At 39.4% G+C, this 18,122-nt stretch overlaps 1 protein-coding gene across 1 annotated transcript in view; it reads left to right on the forward strand.

Moving 5' to 3' along the window:
* Nucleotides 1-18,122, forward strand: part of TMEM132C (transmembrane protein 132C) — a gene marked incomplete at its 5' end in the record, with an annotated part of 158,923 nt that overhangs the window by 119,597 nt on the left and 21,204 nt on the right. The window contains one exon of the mRNA XM_019470773.1: nt 8,475-8,618. Coding sequence (XP_019326318.1) covers nt 8,475-8,618 — 144 coding nt within the window. The remainder of the gene's footprint in view (nt 1-8,474; nt 8,619-18,122) is intronic.

An 18,122-nucleotide genomic window follows, 5' to 3' on the forward strand; every position in this document is an offset into this window, starting at 1 on the left:
AAGCACGACGTCCCATGGTATGGAATATCCCTTTGGCCAGTTTGGGTCAGCTGTCCTGGCTGTGCCCCCTCCCAGCTTCTTGTGCACCTCCAGCCTGCTCAGTCGGTAGAGCATGGGAAGCTGAGAAGTCCTTGACTAGTGTAAGCACTGCTCAGCAACAACTAAAACTTCAGTGTGTTATCAATCAACATTATTCTCATCCTAAATCCAAAGCACAGCACTGTACCAGCTACTAGGAAGAAAATTAACTCTCTCCCAACCGAAACCAGGACAAGTAAATATTTACTTCTGAAACAAATTTGTTAAAAGAAATCTGAATTTGATTCTCAGTTGTTCACAAGTGGAAGAAGTGACAGGACCTTCAGAAGCGTTATAGCTTTCTGGACCTACTGGCTAATAAGGTTTCTTCATTCCACCTAGTTTCAAACACATTGAAAATGAAGAGACAGAGACTGGTTATCCCTCTAACAGATCACAGGAAGCTACCTTGTCTGCTAGTATAATTGCTGTTGCCATAAGCTCTGAAGAAAGGGCATTCATTAGCCTGCAGCTTGAAGCAAAATGTTTCTCTCTGTCCTTTTTGGAGAGTTTATCCTTATTATAAGACAGGCTGTGTCTATTGCATGTTTTTCTGATAGCCAGAATACTATTTATGGACTTTGCACATGGGAACAGTTTATGCTGATAAGATTTTACCTTTTTATTCAAAATTTCAAGCAATAAGAAGTGAGATCCTGTTGTTGTAATAATCTGGGTAGAGTCCAGACCTCTGTACCTGACCTTAATTCAACGTGGCCTTCATACCAATACACAGTTCTGAGTAATGGCTTTATAACATTTTTTCCATCATTTTACGTCACTAACTGTAAACAGAACAAAGCAATTAAAGGCATGGTTAATTTTTTTCAGTTGCTCCAGTCTCTTTTTACTTTTTAAAAGAGACACTCACTTTTGAGTGATGGTAGAATTACATTTAGCAATACAGCCTGCATCTGCTAAATCAAAGTAATCATTGGCTATGCTCCCTTTTGCACGCTCGAATGCTAACAGGGTAGATTCACTGCAAGGAAAGTGTGGATTAGTCATCCAAGAATCCAAAGATATTTTTCTGCATCCCTATCTGTTAATATATTCTACATTCCCCTTTTCTGTCTGCGGAGTGTAATTTATCAGGACTCAAAAATTCCACTAGCAGGGTATTTGAAAACTGTACAAGGAGGGATGAAAATGGAACGGTCTGTTGCTAACGTAGGGGGCCAGTAATTAAGATTTATCTCAATATGGAGACTGTAAATAGAGACAAGATCATTGATTAAAAAGGCATTGCGTTTGCAGAACACTGAGTTCCCATTTTGAAAAGACACTCAGATCTTTGTCATAAATTACATGGTTCACAAAAACTACAGGGGAGATTGTGCTGGGCCCGAGACTTTCCCATCCCAGCTGAGCGCCATTTGCTTTCTCTCCTTCTGGCCCCAGGAATCTGCCACTGTTTTTCTTGCAGTGGTCCAGCCCCTGGAGCAGTGTGTGAGGGGCCCCAGCCTAGCCTGTGCACTGATGGGCTTTACCTGTGTACTGATGATGGTCAAAGCCACTCTTCTGGGAGGTGAGAAATATGAGTCTGAATCCCTTCCTTAAGTCCCTGTTTCCACATTTACTCCATTTACCTTCTTTAAGACTCCTGGAGACCCACAGACATCATGTTGATCAAGCTCTTCAAACAAATGCTGTGCATGCTAGGGACAGAACAATGCCAACCTTTGGCATTGACCCAAGACCACCCTTGGGTCTTTCCATGGGTGATGTTTTATCTGTTTTTGACTTCTGCATCATTTGTTCTTCAGGGCAGGTATTGTCCTTCGTTTTTATGCCACGTACATTGTTGGCCATTTAACAAAGATTTAATAAAGAGAAGATCCAAAAGAAACTTTGAGATCCTTTGTTGTACTATCCTCATCAGAAATAGACTGCAGAAATGGCAACTTTTATTGAATAAATCTGTTTCTTATGTAGATTTTGAATGGCCTAATTTTTCACCACTGTTAATTGGTTCATTAGTTTACATTTTCCTTGGCACTGTGGACCTTAGAGTCATGGAGTAACCTGGATTCCAACTGGATCCATGTTTGAATACTGAGGGGTGCTATTAAGTAAGCAGGTTTCCCCCTTTGGTTTTACTGCTTAACGGCATTACCCCATTTCTTTTGCAATGTGATATTATTCATGAAGTAAAAGTCCTCGTGTTATAAACTGATGAATGAAGCAGAGCAGGATTTACATGTGATGAGCCAATAGCATTGGAATCAGGTGAAAGAAAACAGCAAACTGAAATCTGACTAACAAAATTTGCCCTTCCCCACTGCCTGCCATGGAGTGAATTTGCCTCAGGGAGGTTCTCAATCATGATGCAAACTCTTTGGTCTGTAGAAACACTCCTGTTCTTCTGAAGTGCGTGTGAAAAATTTAAAAGCAGAATGTCACCTTCTTTTCCTTCTCATATATACTGTCTGTGAATGTGGAGTGTCAGAGAATCCAGTTGGCAGAAAGCACAATGTATAATTTACTTTTAATCATGGGATTATGTAGATAAACAGTCTGCTGCCTAACAATGTTATTTTGTTAATCAGCTGTAATCTTAGTAGTATTAATAACTCAAATCTACAACCGTTGTGTTACCAGACTCACAAATCAGGATAACAATTGTCTGCAGTGCAGTACACCTCTGTGCATCACTCTAACTAGGATGCCCTGGAAACTTGTGATGCGTAACTTGGCGCTCATCAGTAGACTATTTATGGTGTTTGCAACTGGCATTGTGGAGTTTACCTCTCCCACATCTCCATCTTCTTCTCTTGTAAATGTGTTGCCAAGGTGTCACTGTTCATCAAGGGTGATGGGTTGAACAATAGTTGGAAGCACAGTACAGCTCCTGGAGCTCTCCTGCGTAGGCATTGTCTCCACCGATTCAAGTGCTGTCAACAGCATGCAAGGGCTTGCTGCTTCTGTCCGTTTTCCATAAGACAAATACTGCTTTGATTTTAGGGTAGACAGTGCCCAACTGCTTCTTTTCCACAAACTTTTCCAAGAAACTTTCCTTATAAATTAAAACATAATTGGCTTTTCTGTGTCACTCCTTCAGGTCTACAGCATAGGTTTGTTACTCATGAGGTAGTGTGTTTGTGTGAGGGAGAAACCTTAATGCTAAGCTATGATTAACATAATACTATGAGATTCCACTTACAGAATTTTCAGCCTGTAAACAGGACCATTCTCATGACCTCAGGCTCCCATGGATTTCTCTTGATAACACCATCTAATCGGATTTAGAGTTTAATTAAACAGCTGTCACTTTGCTTCCTCATTCTGCCGCAATTTAATGTTGAATTAGTTCCTAAATTAGTCATGGCTGAATGCTTGCCTTCTTACAATTGAGAGGTTGGATGAACATAAGGTTTGCTCTTCAGCTAAATTCAAGCAACTAAGGCTTGTATTCTGTATTCTTACTCTTTGCACAGAGCTCCCACTGACATTGGTGGAAGTTCCCCGACTGAAACGGGGATGGAATAAAATGTGAGATTCCTGCAGAGTCAACTGTAGTGTTACCTAACTTCAAATGACCAAATGTGAGCACACACTTCTCAGCTCTGGCTAGAATACTTTAGCTTTCTGGATGTTATTTTCCCTTTCTAAAAAAGTTCTGATTTTTCTGAATACCAATTCTGCTGAGTTTTCTGTGAAGTAGCACAATGAGTGCAACTGTGGAAGAAAATACTTAGACCAACACTACTTCTAGTGGACTTTATTTAAGTTAGCCTGGATGTAACCAAGACCAGAGTATGAACAAAAGCTTGTGGTACTCTGAATTGTGACATCGGTTCCAGGCAGGAAAGCTTGGAGACTTCCTGTAGAGTGGTGATACTTGCATCAAATTCTATATAATGGTCTCACTGAACTCAGGTCTTAGTGCAATACAATGTAGTGTCTGGCTCCCTGCCTGACTCCGATCTCACCGTTTTTCTTTGAAATGCCAATTAATTCTTTTCCTGATCTACTCAAATGTGATACCAAGATTTGTAACTGTGGTGACTTGATATAGGCACACACAGAGGAGCTCCAAACCACTAGGCTGACATAACTCACCAGTTCTAGCCTGTGGGCTTCTTGATTAAATCTTTTTTTCAAATCAGGAATGCAGGGAAATGAATGGGAGTGCCCTTTTGTCCTAACTAGTTGCACTTGAGTCACAACTTACCAAGTGCTTAGCTGTAAAGAGGTGTGAAAGCCACCCAGCCCTCTTACTTTCTTTGTTTATCTGGGGAAGGCAGATGAACAGTAGAAGTTGCTCGCGCTGTGAAGGTTTCATACCACACGCTGCATGCATGTGCCAGCAGAGACTTTATCTGTAGTAGGTATCAGGTTGTGACCTCAGGGCTTCATTTCTGAAGTCTCTGAAGCATGCTGAAGGTTTGTGTAGAGGAGGTGCAATTCTGTGTCCTTGATGCAGAGTCTGATGGTTCAGGTCCTTTGCAAAAGGTTGGGGTTTTGAGCAAGCAAATGTAGTGCTGATTTGAATAGACTAGTAGTAGACAAGATATTGGCTGGGCTGGGAAAGAGTAGATGTTTTGTTAGCGGGTAATGAAAATGCTATGTTGAGTAAAGGCATTTACTCTGTTCTGTTTATGAGAGCTAGCTTGAAGTTAAAACTTATCAATAATTTTTTAAAGTAAATTCTTATGCACACAATTCAATGGTTTGCTTTTGAATATCTCCTTTGATTAGAGCCTTATGTCTAACCACTGGAGTCTTCCTCTAACCATTAGAGGAATAAGAAAAATTGTTCCTTAATGCTACTGTTTCTTAATTAAATATGTTTAAATAGTAATGATTTCCTTCATCTACTGTATTCATTGAAGGGATGCCCTGGTAACAGGAAAGAACCATCCTAATTGGCAGTTTGCAGGTAGTTTTTCATACAAGAAAACCAACGCTGTCTGCAATATCAGAGTCAGATGTTGTTGAGATTCAGTCACTGCGCTGCAGAGGCAGTTTAAGGCTTCCAAAGAAGTTCAGAGCTCCAATCTCCCTTCTGTGTTAATGAGAACTATATGTGTAGTTCTCTATTTCGACTTTGGAAATGACAACCCTTGCTTTTTTTAGAGTTTGTAATACACTTACAGAAACGTCTTTCCAACCTGGATATTGATGCTTACTTATAACTCATCCTCTTTCTGTTTTTTCAATTTACTTTACACTGCTTTCCTCATTTTTTAATTTATTGGAAACAAGTCCAAACATTACTATCAGATGCTTTCAGTCTTTTGCCACACAAAATAAATTTGATTTTAAAACTTTAGTTGCTGCCTGCACAGAAAGTAGATTAGTTCTTGGGGGATTTTAAAAATTAAAGAATGTGGAAATGGCCAAGATACTGTGATTTTGAAAAGCGCCTACATTTTAAATGAGTTCTTAGTCTCTGTAAAGGTTTCTTAATAATCTTGTTTGTATAATCCCAAATTAGCTTGCAAACAGGATAGTGTGTTGTGTTTAAAAATAAAACATAAACATCGCCACCTATACCAGCTATCATATTTCCTGTTCTGATGTGAGAACAATTGTTAATGTTGCTTGACATATCCTTAAAGATTCAACTACTATTTCCGCTTATCAGCGGATAATCAAGGGTATTAAAGGAGGTGGCAGAATGCAAGGGAAGCAGGTTCGGATGCTGACTCAGAGCCCCCTTGTCTGTGGTGTACGGCCAGAGTGCTCAGTATTGCAGAGCAGACAGACAGACAGAGTTCTGTTTAAGCTCCTTTTATTTTTATGAGTTTCAGTTCAGCTTTTGAGGAGTCTTGGACCATGGATCCTTTCATACATTATTTAGAGTTTTCTGCCTAACAGCTTGTGTATGGGTGCAGACAATGGGTCAATTCTCTGTTACATTAAAGCCTTTGGCTTTATTGCAGCAATATAAAGGAAACACAGAGGAGGCAGAAGTTGTGCCATAAGGCAATTCCATATACAGGGATATAGGACACACATTTTTCTATTTTAGTTCTAAACAAAAAGAATAGAATCGAGGCTTGGTTCTTTGGTCTTTTTTTTTTAAATATCACAGTTGAATAGCATAGAGCACTTAAGACTAAGGGAAGTGGCAGATTTGAAAATTGCTTTTAACATAGTGTGTAACATATTAATTGCTTATACTTCAGTATTTCTTAATCTCTGTAATACCAATGAGTTATGACTGCTTAGAATCGAGCTTGGTTCTTTGGTCTTTTTTTTTTAAATATCACAGTTGAATAGCATAGAGCACTTAAGACTAAGGGAAGTGGCAGATTTGAAAATTGCTTTTAACATAGTGTGTAACATATTAATTGCTTATACTTCAGTATTTCTTAATCTCTGTAATACCAATGAGTTATGACTGCTTTCAGTGAAGATGAAATACGAAGGTTTCCATCTCCACTCAAAGCTGTAGTGAGGTGGCTATCAACTGCTTCCTAATGCTGAGGATCTCCAATGATTGTAATGGTAGTAGCTGTGAAGCCATTAGATAATACCTACAATATGTTTCCATCACCTTTGTGCACATCATGAATTTGAAATTCCTGAAGTTCATACTGGGCTACAGAGAGGGGATGTAAAATTTCAGTAGACCTTTATCATGACAAACAATGCCTTTTACAATTTTTGGGCTAGATGCATCTCTGAAGTAATTAATCAAAATAAATTCATTCAGATGCACACTACTTCCTTTAATGAAACCATTAGAAAAGGGCAGAAGATTGATTTTTCTAATTGCTGGTAATGTGCCAGTAGCCAAATTTTCTGTCTACTCTCCAGAAAGGTCTTGGGAAATTTGAAAAGGTTTTTTAACCTTTGTAATAATGGCTTTATATCAAAGCCACTTAGAATTCAGATACACCAATAATGACCTATTGGAAAGAGAGAAACAGAAGTGACGGATTATTACTTAACAATTGGTACAGCAGTTCTGCACTATATAGTGCAGAAAGCAGGAATATCAGTGGGAATATCAGTCACATTTGCCTGTTGGGCTTTTCCATTTTAAAGGTATAGGTCATTTTCTTTTGTCCAGTGAGGAAGGATCATATTCTTTGGGATGGCTGAAGCAGAATAGGGTTATTTTGAGTACAAGATATATAGATTGTTGTGTTATCATTCAATTTTGAAAAAATGTGGACTACTAAGATACAGGGGTGGAGGGAACCACAAGAGGTCATCTGCTCCCTTTCCTTTTCTACCTGACCCAAAGAACCTGTGTTATTTCTGAATGATGTATATAACCTGTTCTTCAAAGATCTCTTAGGCTAGACTGTGCATTTTCTTCTGCCCCAGACAACCTGTTCCACCAATTCTCTACCATTATTTTGATAATAAAGATCACCTTAATGTTAAACAAATCTTCCTTGTTGCAGCTTAAGCCCATTACTTCAGGCCCTGTCCATGAACATGTAAAACGGTTTATTCTTACTCATTTTTGGAAGATTTTTGTGTATATGGAGACAGTAATCATCTTTTCCCATAGTCTTTTCTAGGCTAAACAATCCCAATTCTTTCAGTCATTCCTCACAGATCTTGTTTTCTAGTCTTTGATTTATTCTCCTTGTTCTTTTTTATTTCTTTGCACTTAAGAAAGTTTTTTCTGGCAGTATAGTTCTCAAAATCGGACATAGTTCTTTAGCTGAGGCTTTGCTAGTGCTGAGTAGAGTAGGAATACCTCATGTCTTACAGGTGGTACTTCTCTTTATACAACTTCCCTTCCTGCATGGGAATCTTGGGAATACGGTGATGCTGAAACAGTTCAGGAGTTAGAAGAGTTAGCTTAGTCGATGGTGCATTGAAAGGCTTATATGCCACGACTGAAGTTCAAACTTCAGATTTCCTTGTTATTTTCCCTGCAGTTAATAGCATCACTAACTCCTTCTGGATTCCTTACATTGCTTCATTGGCCATATCAAAGCAAATTAAATAATCTTGAAACTGTTCCAGATACAAAGTTCACAGAGAGACTCTGTCTTTGCAATGGGCTTAGATTCAAAGAGCAATATTTTTACCTTCGAGGTTCTTGCATCCTGTCCCAAACATTGCCAGTCAAATCCAGTTTGGTAAAAACTCTGAACTCATGTTTTGGAAGGTAAATGTTGGGACACTTACAAAGTAGAAGCTACCTGTGATGTGTGCCTGCCTGGACTGAATTTAGCTGCAGTCATTTTGCTCACTGTTTAACAGTTTGCAATGCAGCTGACTGTTTATTTAGCAGGTAAAATATAATTGGGGTTTTACTACGTTTTACCAAGTTGCACCTATTTGAGGATGAAATTAGATCATTAGCCACTGAGAACTAATGCATCTTTCTTGAGTATAAGTCCAGTTGAAAAGCTGATGCTTGCCTTTTGGAAATCTCTTTAGCTGTCTGTGAACAGCGCTGTGCTTTGTTTTGTGTACAGGACATGGAAATTCTGAACACCGCAATTCTCACAGGAAAAACAGTGGCAGTGCCCATCAAAGTGGTCTCCATTGAGGAGAACAGTGCTGTGACAGACATCTCTGAATCAGTTGAGTGCAAATCCTCTGACGAAGACGTCATTAAAGTAAGTTCATGCCATGTATTAGCTTCTGAAATTTCATGAATTTTTATACACAAAAGGATAATAGCCTGGAACAACCACTAAATCTACGCCTGCAAATTAATTGTACTACTGTTTCGAAAGCATAAGGAGGGGGATTTTTAAGAAAAGAGAGTTAGGTGCAACAGTACAGTCACCACACTGAGTTTCAGTAGAATTTCAGTGTTTAATTTTCATGTCCTAATTTTAAAAGGTCTTGGTAATGTCACCTCAAGTCCTCTGTGCACAGAGTTCATTCACTGCAAAAACAGCTCTGCTGTTAGTACTGCCTCTCCACATGTTTCTTACCACCTTTCCAGCTGCGATTGTCACCTCCACAGCTGCATCTGTGGAATGGATCGGATGAGTGTTCCCCAGCAACTGCAATGCAAAGTCATCCTGGTCGACTTCACATTCTGCTGAGAGCTGTTTTGAATTAACAGCTTGATTCTGGACAGAAGTGGCTAGAAAGCGTTCACATGACCAGTCCATCAATTTAGCACTAGAGCTTAATGTCGCACAGTAACGAACACCAGTGGGGTAGTATTGTCTTAAGGCAACGCAGCTATTTCTGCTGTGAATATGTAGTCAAAGCCCTGAAAGAAATTCACAGTTGTGCAGGGAGTCAGTACAAAGGCAATGCTCTGCATGAATCGGGTTGCACTTTCCACATAGGACTTTCATGGTGCATGGTCTTTGAGCAAGGGTGATTTTACCCTTGGTCCGTAAGCTCCTTTGAATAGGGATTTTATTATATTATGTGATTTTACAGCATATAGCACAGTGGGCTTTGTGATGATGCTCTTTAGGTGTCTTTAATATGCTATCAGCTCTCTTGGATGTATAGTATACAAATAGTAATGCCACAGCGTTATGTATTACAGTCAGTTCAGTTTGTAGGTTTATGGAAAGCAATAAAACTCCTGTGAACTTGCAGGATCCAACAGTTTGCTGCACTACTGTAGAATTTATGTAGAAGCATTTATTATACCAGCAACCAAGTAGGTGGGAAAAATAGTCGTACTTTGAACTAATGAAGCCATTATAGAAGACTTGTACAGAAAGGTTTCTGCTTTCAGTGGATCCTTCAGAGCCAAACAAATTTCTCCAGTTTGCTGGAGCTTGAAGTGCTCCCATATATCAGATGCTTTACAGAGTTTTTAGTCGCAAAGAATTCCTGTTAACCTTTTTCCTAAGATAGCCACCTAACTACTAATCAAAGTAATAGCTCGAATTTAGTTTAGAGATCATCCTGATTGTAACCTTATTTGAAACCACGTACCTGAGCAAGAAAAAATACAAGACAGCATTCACAAATTAAAAAAATAAATTCAGAAAAGGACTACTGTGATCATCCAGATTAGCCATCGTGCTTAAACAGCTTACAAAGTTTCACCAAATAATTCCAGCCCTATGGGGATTTCTTCTTCCCAGCGGTGAAAATGACCAGTGTTAAGTTCTTCCCTTCAGAGGAAAACTCAGGTCAAGGGAAAAAAAATATATCTGATGGGCATTTGTTATACATCACCAGATGATGCATATAAAATGACAGCACAATTATTTCCCAAATAAAAATCCCTCTGCAAAAATGACTTCTGGGTTTTATTGCTTTGGAGCATATGGATCAAGGAGAAATGAAATTCCCAAATCTTACAAAAAAAAGAGAGTGTTCTTGCAGTAATTGCAGTACAGCCTGGACTATTGCAGTACTTCAACAATTTGTTTGGAAAGAATGTTTTCTTGAAGCACTATGTCCTTTGATTAGCACTTGGGACCCTGCTGAGCTCTTCTCTTATTTTCTACAGAAATAATTTATCTCCACTAAAAGGGTTTCTTAAAATGGAGCCTGTTTGCGCTATTGGAACATTTTGAAGTGGCTTCTAGAAGCCTCCCTGTCTAGGCACTCTGAAGTTGAAGTGAAACAAATAACTGGAGGCAGTTACTTGCAGACAACACAGCATTTATTGGAATCGACTAGAGAAATTTTTCAGGTGTAATTTCTTTCTCTTCAGAAATGTTTTGAAATTGCTCAGATGAATAGAGAAACTATCTTCTGTGTATCTAGAAATATACGCAGAATCTCTAGAGGAATTCATCTGTGACATGAGTGCTAATGCTATGAAACATACAGCTAGTTAAAAAATAGAGTTCAATGAAATGCTTTGGACAAAAAGGTTTTATCACCTCATCATAAAGGAAGAAGGGCTTTTTTTTTCATCTAGAACGTTCCCATTTCCAGGAAATTTCTTTACATGGGGAAATGAAATTTGGGGTTCAAGTCAAATTGACATGTTCATATTGATTCTGATTTTAAAAAGCATTCAGAAAGCTTCAAATGGAGCACAAAAGCCTTTAATCCTTAATTCATTTTGAAATTCCCCATCAAGCTTTTATGTCAAATTCTTTGGATACATTATCATCCACTGTAAAATACTGTTTTAGATACTTTGTTGGGAGTAACCTTTCTGTTTTAAAAAAAAAAAAAAAGTCCAGTCATCATAAATTATACCTGTTGGGAAGAGATCATGGTATCTTCAACAAAGAATGTGTGCATGTGTTTACAGTTCATGTTCCTGAGCATCCCTGTCATAGCAGAACCAAAGTATACTTAGAGGTATGAAAGCCTGTAGATTAATTTAAACCACAAACGAAGAAAAAAAAGGTGTTATTGATGAGAGCTATTTAATACTTAGACATATTATCATATACCGCTTTGTACAGATATTTTTCTTTGATTTCAATTGTGTGGAATTTCTGATAACTTTGGATTCAGGCAAACATACAGAGTTAAGCTAGAAGTTGAAGATGAGCAGTACCTATTAGCACTTGGCTTGTAATATTTAGTCATCAAATAAATAAGTGTCCATTTGTATGGTTCAGGTAAAGAGCCTAAAGGTAATGTTTCTCCCAGCAATTTGAATGGCCGTCAGATAAAAGCGTATTTATATTAATTTTTACAGTGCCTTCAGTTTGGCTGCAATTACATTATTCCCAGTAACAGAGCCCAGCAGAAATCTAAACCTAAGATATATCTGCAAGTAACAGGTAATAGTTTCCCCAGTGATAAGCATGGTCTTGAGGCAGCTCAGTGCACAGTTTGTGTCCTGTCTTAATCTGCTGACTACTACTCCTTTTCCTTTTTTTATTGTCCCATAGTTTCAACTCTTTACTTCCAAATTTACAGTTGATTTCATGAACTTTAAAAGTCTTTGAATGCTCTAGACCTTCACACAGTGGTCCAACCTTTTAAAAGTGGACACAAAATTTATTATGGCACTAAAAATCAAGCAACAGCCAAATTTTACTTTGCTAAGCTGGAATTTACCAATAGGATCCATATATCTGGATCCATTAATAGTAATTGCAGTTGCATGCATAGGCTCCTTTTCATCTCCTAGAAATTCAAGTGGAACGTGGCTGCTTTTGCTGGTGCTTTTGTGCAGTTTGCTCAAGAGCAAATACTGCTCCGGGTTCCCAGGTCACCTGGCTGCTAGAACAGAAGGGGTTTCATGCTGTGAAGAGCAGCGGAGTTTCAGGAGACTTGCAATACCTTGTGACATTTCCAGATTGAAAACTCTTGATAATGCTTACGAGCTTGAGGATGTTTTTGCCATGAAAATAACCTGAGTTTAAAAGTCTTCAGTGCTACGTGTATTTCAGAAGCTACTGTAAACATTTTGGGTTTGTATTTCATCATTCTTGGACTAGCTTTTATCCCATTGCTACCAGAGGGGATGCTGTATACATGGTATCATATTCTTATTCTATTGCTGTTATTTATAATTGGTAAATTAAAAGCTGCATACTAGTCTCAGTGTATTAGTCTTGAACCATACTCTAAAGACCTTACTTACTTATTTTCATTTTTAAATGGCATTAATAGCTCTGAGATGTATCCAGATCAAAACATGGATTCAGATAATATTAGTCCACACATGCAGCTGCTGTGGTCATCACTGGAAACAGAGACACGGATCTTACCTTTAAGATGTCCCTCAGTAGTTGTTAATAAATGGTGGGCTCTTGGTTTCATTGGGACTGATGAGCAGAGGGAGACATTAACCGCAGGTAAAGGCCACTGCAAGAATGTTAGGAATTCCTGTTAGGAGCTAAAATCCAGGACAGAGTGTCACAGCTGTCCCTCTCATCACAGTAACTTGAAACAAAATCCCAGATCAAAGCAACACTGAACTGTCGGGGGCTGAAAATCTGGCTAGGGGGGGTTGTGGCTGAACTCTAGCTTAATAGCTGGAAAAGACTGGAACTACTGCTAGTATCAACATTTTCAAAGCAATAGTGATGGGACTTACAGACACCTGTCAAGGTTACAGAGCTTGTTTAAAGGCCCAATCCAGGAATCATTTACACATATGAGTAACTTTACTGTGAATACTGCTGACATCAGGGAGCATACTCATACGAAATAGTCGTCCAGGATTCATAAATGTTTCAGAGATTTTTCCATTTGTGGTGGAAACAGTTTATGAAATGAAATTAATCCTTACTAAAGAGATGCAAACTCATGTTGAAATGGCTGCTGTTCATTTGTGAATCTATTCAGATTAAAGGTCAGTCTGGATGCTGTGTAACACATGATGTAGGAGAGTCTCAGTTTGCCAGTAAGGAAGCTGACAGATGGACATGTTCATAAGAGATAAATAAATAGTTGTGTACTAATTGTAGTAACATATTTTTTAAATTGTATATCTGGAACCATATCATAATACCCTATTTACTAAGGAAAAGTCATCAGCACTTCATTATTTAGATGATACTTTGCTCTTGTCTTAATATACCCAATCTTATACAAATAGCTGTGCTTCAACCTCTTCAGTTGTTATTTAACTACAAAGAAGCGTCACTGTTCTTCCTTACTTTCCAGTATTTGCAAAACTTAAAATGTGTTTTAAAACTAGATGCAGAAGCACTGTTTTTTCCCTTTGATAGGCAGAGGAACCACTAGTTAGCAGCAACCATAGGTATTTTTATTAAAAGTTGTTATGCATTTTTCCGCCAGTAGGTTGAATGCAGTTCCAAGCTGAGTGGCTGAGTACATACAGGCAGCGACTAAAGAATCAAACTCTTAAGCCTCAATCCTGGACTCATTAAAGTGCTGCACTCATTAAAGCCATCAGGAAAGCTCACCCTGAAATTTTAATGGTATGGGGACAGTCCCTGAGGCTCCTTAATGTTTCATCATAGTACTATAGCTATTCCAGAGAAAAAAAATCTTAATAAATATAAGATTATGTGTCTATGGATGCTTTTTCATCATATTGTTTAGGCACCAAATAGAAAGATACTTACTCTGACTTGGATCGGTGGCTGTATATTGGGGCAACATGATCGCTTGCTCTCTGAGTATGGGGGCTGGCTGCCAGACTTTGTAATTCAAAAGCAGGCTTCCGCCAGTAAAGGAAATCATCTTGCCCTTTATTTATATTAGCCCTACCTAGAAAAGTGTGGTTATCCATGCATAAGCAAGGCTGATATTCTGTTAGTGAGAGCAGAGGTCCCCACACTGTACATATATTGACCTGAACGGGGATGAGCTTCTCCCCACTGCTGATGGATACTGGGGTATGGATGGATTTTATCCATCCATCCATCCTATGGATGGATACTGATCCCACTGGGGATAACGTCCTGCTGCAGCACCAGCTTCTGCTACCTGATCTACTTACTGTAAGGGCTCAGCTGGTCCTTGGATCCATTGGAACTTTCCAGACGTGCAACCAAGAGAGAGCAAAACAGGTGCCCAGGGAGTGGTGAGATGGGGACAGGTGATGACAGAAACATTGGTGTGATGGAAGGGTGTGAAGTGTTACATTAGAGAAAGTGCTAGTGCCAAAATACATTGGTCTGACAAAACCTGTATGAAGATGAATGGGAATCAGGGTGTGACTGTCCTTACCCGGTGCATTGCAGTGCTAAAGGATATGGAAGTGCTTGAGAGTATTAAGGAAGGACCTAAATATCTGGTGTGTTGCTCTCTACAGGGCTAATTCAAGATCTGGTCCCTTTCCTATTGAAATTATAGTGTTACACGATGAGCGTTACAGAACTGATCTTGTAGAGAATCAGTGCTTCTGGTCCTAAATATAGCTTGGAGATAATTGTACTTGGTTCAGTGAAACATTATTACAGATACTGCCAAAATATAAAAATGAGGAATCTCTTAAGTATCTGTCAGAGGAAAGCTAAGTCTGCTCAAAACGAAGCTTCCCATGGCATCTAAGGTTTCTTCCCTGTGCTTTCTTACCAGCAGCATCTGGAGGCAGATAATGATGTGGTGGGTTGTGATGAAGTGTGATGCAGATGGTGATTTCAAGGGGAAGCAGAGTTTCAGAAGATTTCGTCCCATTAGAAACCCTGGCACGTCACGGGCACGTTACATTTTCCCTCATACCTTTCAACTCCTGCTGCATACGGCAGGGTAAGCGTCCAAACTTGCACTGCGTTACTGCACCTCAGCATACATATATATTCTTCATATGGGGCTTTATTGCAAAGCCTTCAAGACTCAGAGGATTTAGGGCTTCACATTATGTTTTTAGTGCAGGTTATAGGAGAAAATAAAAACAAGGGGCTGACTAGAAAGAACTGGTTGTTCCTACCAGCTGTTTTGATCGAGGAACAACACTAACTTCCAATAAAAAGCTCCTACAGTGAATATAATGCAATTGATTTATCGCTCATTTTTAGTTAGGTCAAATAAAACTCTATTTAGCGTTTGTTAGCTAGGTGCAACTGTTGTGGAGTAGAGTATGCTGAATAATGAGTAGGTGGATAAACCTCTGATTAAAACAAGTCTCATTCCTAACTCAACCCTATAAAACAAAGGGAGAAATGGAAAGTCACACTAGATGGGGTTTCTAGGAATCCAGTGTGGTCTAATAATAGACAGGCCATATTCTGTGCAGTCACTTTAACATAATGCTCTCTTCTGTGGTTTTATGGCAGTCCTGCAAGATTCAGTGAAAGCGTGGAGGGGTCAGTCTAAACAACAGCAGCTACTGCCAATCCTCCTCTGCTGTAATATGCAGGCAGCTACTCGTGGAGGGTTGATGCCTTTCAGGTACTTCAGCTGACACAGTCAAAACTGTAGCAGTACTCTCATTTTAAAAAATGAAGTAGTTGTATAACTTTCTGGAAGGAATGTAGAAAAGTTGGACGACTCCTTGTAAGGTGCCTGTGTGTTCATTCTCAGGCCTTGGTTAGCTCCAGAATCAGGAGCTGAAAGCTCAGTCTGCGTGACACCACACAGAGCCAACACAGCTATGCTGCTTTTGCGTCCTGAGCTAGGGTCTCGCACGGGGCTGTAGGGACACAGCAGCAGGCTCAGAACAAGCATGGGATCTCTGTCACATCTACTGCATGGTGCAGATACCCCCAAGGGCCACCACAAATGACCTTCCTGAAGTTTATGTTCGGTAGCTGATGAACTGCAAATACAGTTCCTACTCACCACACCCTAATGCAGCCTTGAAAGCCCTCAAAACCAGAAGCTGTATCTCTTTCTGAGTCCAAACCCAGCACCCTAATTCTCTGATGGCTCCTCTTTCCTCTTCTATGTGTTCCTGTGATTTGTGTGAAACTGAAAAGCTTTAAAAACAGGAAAGTCACAGCATGGGAATTCCATTGTTTTGCTGTTCTGAAGCCCTGTGACTTTGTAGGCTTTTCTTCTGGTAAATCTAATATGATATGTTATATTCTGAACAGAATTGCTAATAGAACGTCCACCTCCTTGCCCTCCTCCATATTTTTCATAGTCCTGTGTTTTACGGAGATCAATATACATCGGTAGAGCAGAAAAACTTCAGAGGAGCTTTAGAAAAATGAAGCTTTACCGCACACTTTTGTCAGATGCAAACACAGCATATAGGCCAGCAATATGCGGAGCTTTCATAGAAGATGTAATATCATTAATGCATACCACTACTCCCCAAGCAGTCAGCCTCTGTGGAAATTGAAACTCAAAATTGACATGGTCTGCGATACTTAAATTCAGCGATAAAAGTTGTAAATACCTTGCCATCACATAAAATGCAAAAATTTCAAGGGGAGCTAAAGAAACTTTTAAACTCTATCCTTGCAGCCTTCTTTCCCTGTGATCTCATGCCTTCACCCAGCTCACTACCTGCGTTAGTGATGTCAGTATGGAAAACCTATACATCCCAAATGAAAAATCAAAGCAGAGTGGCAGTAACAGTGCCTCAAGTTCCACAGAAAGTGCTTCAAAATCAACTTCAAAGCGGCAAGATCAAGACCAGGAAAGTAAATGGGAGAAATAACATTAGTCTTGTGACAGCTGTAGATATGATGGGAAGATAAGCAGTTTTCTGCAGACCTTTTTGAGTAATACAGTCAGAAGAAACGATGGTTTGCTTCTCCTTTCCTTTTCTGCCAATAGCTGTAATGTACACATTGTGAATTTGTACATTGCAGATACATATTAAGTTAGAAAATGACAAGCATTGTGATGTTCTCAAATGTGCAACTATTGTCCAAAGTGTGTAGATGGAATTAAAAGTCCCTGCATTCACCCTGGGATCCTGCTTTGCCAAGCAAGATATTTGGGACCATGCTGCATATATAGTCTGGCATATCCCTAGTAAGTAGGAGCCAAACTCTCTGTTTGGCCCCATTTTCAGAAATTACTTGACTCGAGAGTGCACAAAACAAGACAGATTTTGTTTTATGTGATAATGCTAGCTGCAGAGAGCTCCTGTGGCTCAGCGCAGCTACAGTTCAGCTTCAAAAGCTGGTCATTTGGGAGCAAATAGATGCCCTCCAGTCTCAGCTGGCATTTTGTGCCCCTTTTACTCTCTCAGTTCTGTCGTAGTGAATGATATTCAGTTAGTTAAATGTACGGTTTCTGCTCTGCAAAGCTGCCAGCAAAATCTTTGTAATGAGATTAGATAATGTACAGCCTTTTCCCTAAGAAATGCTCTCTAGCTTTGGGGGTTTTCTACTTAGTTTTGCTAATCTGGCTGCTGATGCTGAAAATGCAGACCCTTCTCAGCAGAGGGAGTCCAAATGGCTTCTAAACTACAGCTCTGATTTTTAGAGACTTCTCCTCTTCTTCAGCGCTCAGGGCTCGATCCCCATGTTATTAGTGTGGGTTGCTGGGAACTTTGCCTGAGGACTGATCACAGGGATTGAAACTGCATTTGGAATGTGGCAGCTGTTTACAAGCACAAAGCAACACCAACGCACAAGCTGTTTTATCCATTGAAAACTGCAGACAGTTAGTTCTAAGAGAGGCAGAATAAGGCTTAATTCAGTTATTAAAGTGTAATACCTGCCCTGCTCCCTCATCACTGTTTCCAGAATGGGAGTAATTATTCCTCAACTATTTCACGAAACAAATTCATTCTTTTTCTTTTGGTGGGTCGTAGGTAAAAACAACTCTGAGGGTTATTCTTGCATGTAACGTGAAATATCAAGCCTTTCATTTATTAAGATGACAGTCTTATCAGTGTTAAG

The sequence above is a fragment of the Aptenodytes forsteri genome, unplaced genomic scaffold (genome assembly GCF_000699145.1).
Source record: "Aptenodytes forsteri isolate BGI_AS27 unplaced genomic scaffold, ASM69914v1 Scaffold79, whole genome shotgun sequence".
Lineage (NCBI taxonomy): Eukaryota > Metazoa > Chordata > Aves > Sphenisciformes > Spheniscidae > Aptenodytes > Aptenodytes forsteri.